The sequence below is a fragment of the Gavialis gangeticus genome, unplaced genomic scaffold, assembly GCF_001723915.1.
Source record: "Gavialis gangeticus isolate Ggan-Ray unplaced genomic scaffold, GavGan_comp1, whole genome shotgun sequence".
NCBI classification, from domain to species: domain Eukaryota; kingdom Metazoa; phylum Chordata; order Crocodylia; family Gavialidae; genus Gavialis; species Gavialis gangeticus.
Genome location: NW_017729032.1, coordinates 222,506,671 through 222,510,171, shown reverse-complemented (window position 1 = coordinate 222,510,171; position 3,501 = coordinate 222,506,671). Strand labels below are relative to the sequence as shown.

The following is a 3,501-nucleotide window of genomic DNA, read 5'->3' as shown; positions in this document are numbered from 1 at the left end:
ACCCCCTCCCCAAACAACCACCCCCCCAAACCCTTATAACTTTGTTGGTACTTGAGCAAACACAGAATTTACTCCTTTGGTCTGGTGTATTGGTCAGAGTTTCCTGAACCCCACCCCACTTACTTGAGAAAACGGGGTTTAGGCAGTTCTAGCAAATTTTAGGCTTAATTTCAAGTTCTTTCTGCATATTTTATTGATTTTTACTCCAATAAAATAAAAAGAGACTCAATTTTCAAAATCCATAGTGTTCATTTATTACCTCTAGTAACATATTATACTGTATAAATACTCTATCCTTGTTATATGCCCTTTTAAAAAAGCGATAACTTAGAAGATCACATTAGACAAGAAGTATAAAAATAAATAGGTTCATTATATGCATTTTATTACAAATTATAACCCTTCGTGGAAGGAAAAGAAATATAAAAATACTTATAAAGTATATATGATCTATAGTAATATATACATATGGAAAGCCATATTCTCTCATAGTCTATGGACTGGCACAAACTTTAATAATGCAAGTGTTGGCGTATTGCTGTGGATGGACCTGCTATCCTTCAGCTTTGTTTTTCCCGCCTTATAAGTAATTTGAGTACTACAAAAATAGATGTCACATATAAGATTCCTGTTCCCATATGGGAAATTTTCTTTTGAGTTTGTTTTAAGAAGAACACAATTTGCCACTGGCTGGAATAAGGTAAGAGTTCAGAACTTGTGTTCTCGAATTCTCACTATCTCAAGTCAGATGCCAGTAGGGTATGACCAAGCTGGAACCAAAGCAGCCAGGGAAAGGTTTGGCTGGGGAACATAAAAAGCAACAGCTTTCAGACAGTACCTGCTCATGAAGACTACCACTTGTTCTGGCTTTTAAAATTATGCATGTCAATATGACTGCATCCAAATGGATGAGAGAAATGGACAGAAACACCAGAATGACACAGATGCCTAAAACTATGAAAACATTCTAGTCATTTGCCAATTAACAGGTTGATTGTTTTTGTTATTTTTGACTCTTTACTGATAGAGAATATGGCTTTTTTTTTTTTTTAAATAAAACTATTCTCTGAAAAAAAATAGCAGCCATGAATGATATAGTTGAAACTCCTTTTCTAATCCTGTTTTTTTTTGGTTTGGGTTTTTTTTGTTGCCATTTTTGAGGTAGCTAAGCCCTGACCAATTATTTTATGCTTAGGTAAAAGCTCTTACTTCCTTCCCCTGACCCTTTCCAAAACTAAGGACTTGGTCAGTACCGCAGAGATCCTAAAGGGGAAAGAAAAAAAAACAAAATGGAGAACAAACTCCAACATGTTTGCTTATAAACTCACTTTGGCCACTGCTTACATTTTGTTTAACTTGTAACAAACATAAAAACAATTATAATGCCCTAAGGCGGTTTCTGTTGCAGAAGAGTTAGTGACACTGGTTTGCTATCTTATCAAATTTGCAGTTGGCAGGATATTTATGATGCAACACCAACTAAAATTATTTGCACTGTCCCATCTGGATAAGTCCTCACCTTGAATTTTATATGCAAAATACATGTGCTATCTCTAGCCTCTAGCCCTCTTAATTTCAGTGCATTGTCTTAAAAAATAATATAATATATATATCTTTAGCGTTCCCAGCTTGATACTGTTTAACTGCAGTTTGCAATATTACAAAAGTCTATTAAATGTTTAGGTTTCTTTGAAAGGTCACAGCTTTCTTGTGGCAACACACTGCCATCAAAAGAAATACATTTTAATAATCTCTTCTTAAAACCCTTCCCACATGTCTTAGAACATGGTGACCAATCTCCCAATTGCCACTGTGGGCAAGGCATGTCTGCACATGGTCGGATATCATTTGGTTTCAGTTCTTTTGCGCAGTCTGTGGCAGGCTGCCCATTAAGGTCCCTGCATTCTACAGCTCTTCTTTGCCAGCCAGATCCACAGGTCTTTGAACATTCTCCCCATTCTTCAATTACCCATTCAGATAAGATAGTCTCCTTAATAGCATTAAATGATTCTTTCTTTTTACTGGAAAGTTTCTCGATCCCACTCTGTAATGGTTTCTTCACAAAATAGGTGTATTTGATTTTGGGTTGAGGTGAATCACCCACAGTAAGGACCTGGATAGTTAAAGGTTCCTTGAGAGGACTAAAGCTGCGGATTCTTTCCAGCGCTGCAGAGGAGCCACTGTACCTCAAAACGCTGCCTTTGTGAGTGATGTCTTGTTCCAATGTGGATAGAGTGTAGTCACCATTAAGAACATACGTGCCATCTGCAGCTTTAATAGCAAGGAAACTGCCATCATGTCTTGATCCCCGGTGATTCCTCTGCTTAACCTCAATGTTGGTTGCTCCAGCTGGAATGGTGACAATGTCGTGATAACCCGGTCTGAAGGGGAGAAAATGCAAGTATTGAGTTCTCAGTTTTCTACTGCTGGAGTGTACAATTTAGCAAAGGACAGGTCAACTTAACCTCAAGCACAAGTTTAAGTACCTGTAGTTCAGCAGGACACAAACATGTGATTAAATACTTTGCTGAATCACACCCCAAATTACTGCCATCATATCTTAGTGTAGTGTAGACACACTACATTTAAAATTGGGCATTTTATAATTGGTCATAGCTGATTATAAAAAGCTCAAGTATAGAGTGAACTAAGCCAGTATCCTATTCACTTTAAAACCCAGAAAAGTTAAGCTTGCAACATGTTAACTAGATCAGAGTGTTAAATGCATCTGTAAACTCACTTTGCACTAACTGCTGTGCCAGATACTTTCTTACAGGTTGATCCATTGCCTCCACAGATACCACATTTGTCAAACTTCTTATTGGATCCTATCATACGATCACAGCCAGCCTTTACACACTGTCCTTGAACACAGACAGAAGTGGAATCTGGGCTACATGCGGTGCCATCCACAACCTTTAGAGAATAATAATAATTAAGAAAAAAATACAGCCATAATGCTTTTGATTAGAATATGTATATTTATTTGAATACCTGGATAATATATGAATGGGTAGGAGAAGCATAGGAGCTCTATTTTGAAGACAGTTAAATGTTGAAATTAAAATGTATCACTTTGTTAAAACATACAGTGTTCTCTCATTTCAGCCACAATGAGAAGACACCATAGTAGCAGAAAAGATTGATTCATTTCAGTTTTAAAGAGGGGACTTTAACTGAGCAGCTGTGTATAAAGACAAGTAATTTCTTCCTATTTCCAGCAGAGGACAGTCTTGGCCCTGAAACATAAGGACCAGACCCAGTAATACCTTCCAATTTTTTCTTGACTAGTATATTCATAAGAATAGCTTCATATTAAGTGTATCTCTATTCCTTATGTTGATCTGGCAAACACTGTTGGCTCCCAATCTATACTGGTAATGAATCCCTCAGGCTAGCTACATTATATAAAAGATTTATTTTTATTCATTTTATGATATCAGCCTTTCAGAAACTATGGGCAACAGAAAGCCAATATTCACTCTTAAGATAGAGGGTTAA

General features: G+C 36.8%; 1 protein-coding gene across 1 annotated transcript in view; it reads right to left on the bottom strand.

The window, feature by feature from the left end:
* Nucleotides 1–229: 229 nt before the first annotated feature.
* Nucleotides 230–3,501, bottom strand: part of ADAMTS1 (ADAM metallopeptidase with thrombospondin type 1 motif 1) — a 13,531-nt gene continuing 10,259 nt past the window's right edge. The window contains exons 8-9 of the mRNA XM_019524904.1: nucleotides 2,741–2,916; nucleotides 230–2,381 (exon numbers count right to left, since the gene is read on the bottom strand). Of these exons, the coding sequence (XP_019380449.1) occupies nucleotides 1,640–2,381; nucleotides 2,741–2,916 (918 nt within the window). The 3' untranslated portion in view covers nucleotides 230–1,639. The remainder of the gene's footprint in view (nucleotides 2,382–2,740; nucleotides 2,917–3,501) is intronic.